Below are 358 nucleotides of genomic sequence, written 5' to 3'. Positions count from 1 at the left end.
GGGGGCCCCCATCTCTTTGTCTCCTCCTCCTGCGGGGGCCCCCAACCCCCCCCAGAGCACCTGGGTACCCGTCTTCTCCGTCATGCGGCGAGTACCCTCCCCAGCCATCCGAGGGGCCCCCGGGGCCCCCCCCCATACCTGGGCCCCCCTGGGGTCCTCCCCCGTCCCCCTGGAGGCCCCCGGGGCCCCCGGGGCCCCCAACCCCACCAGGGGGCTCATAAAGAAGGGGGCAATTGGGTACCGGTAACCCTTCAAGCTTTAAAGATGCAAGACGAGCTGAAATAGCCATTCTGCGAGCCTCAGCAAAACCAAAACGATTGGAGGAGAAGACCAGCAGCTGACGCTTGGGGCCCGCTGT

General features: G+C 67.0%; 1 protein-coding gene across 1 annotated transcript in view; it reads right to left on the bottom strand.

Moving 5' to 3' along the window:
- EMH_0043380 (uncharacterized protein) overlaps positions 1 to 289 on the bottom strand; it is a gene marked incomplete at both ends in the record, with an annotated part of 3381 nt that extends 3092 nt beyond the window's left edge. The window contains one exon of the mRNA XM_013495838.1: positions 3 to 289. Coding sequence (XP_013351292.1) covers positions 3 to 289 — 287 coding nt within the window. The remainder of the gene's footprint in view (positions 1 to 2) is intronic.
- Positions 290 to 358: the final 69 nt, after the last annotated feature.

The sequence above is a fragment of the Eimeria mitis genome, genomic scaffold (genome assembly GCF_000499745.2).
Source record: "Eimeria mitis Houghton genomic scaffold, Emh_scaff1779, whole genome shotgun sequence".
Taxonomy (NCBI): Eukaryota; Apicomplexa; class Conoidasida; order Eucoccidiorida; family Eimeriidae; genus Eimeria; species Eimeria mitis.
The sequence above is the reverse complement of the archived record's forward strand: the minus strand, read 5'-3'. Positions and strand labels throughout refer to the sequence as shown.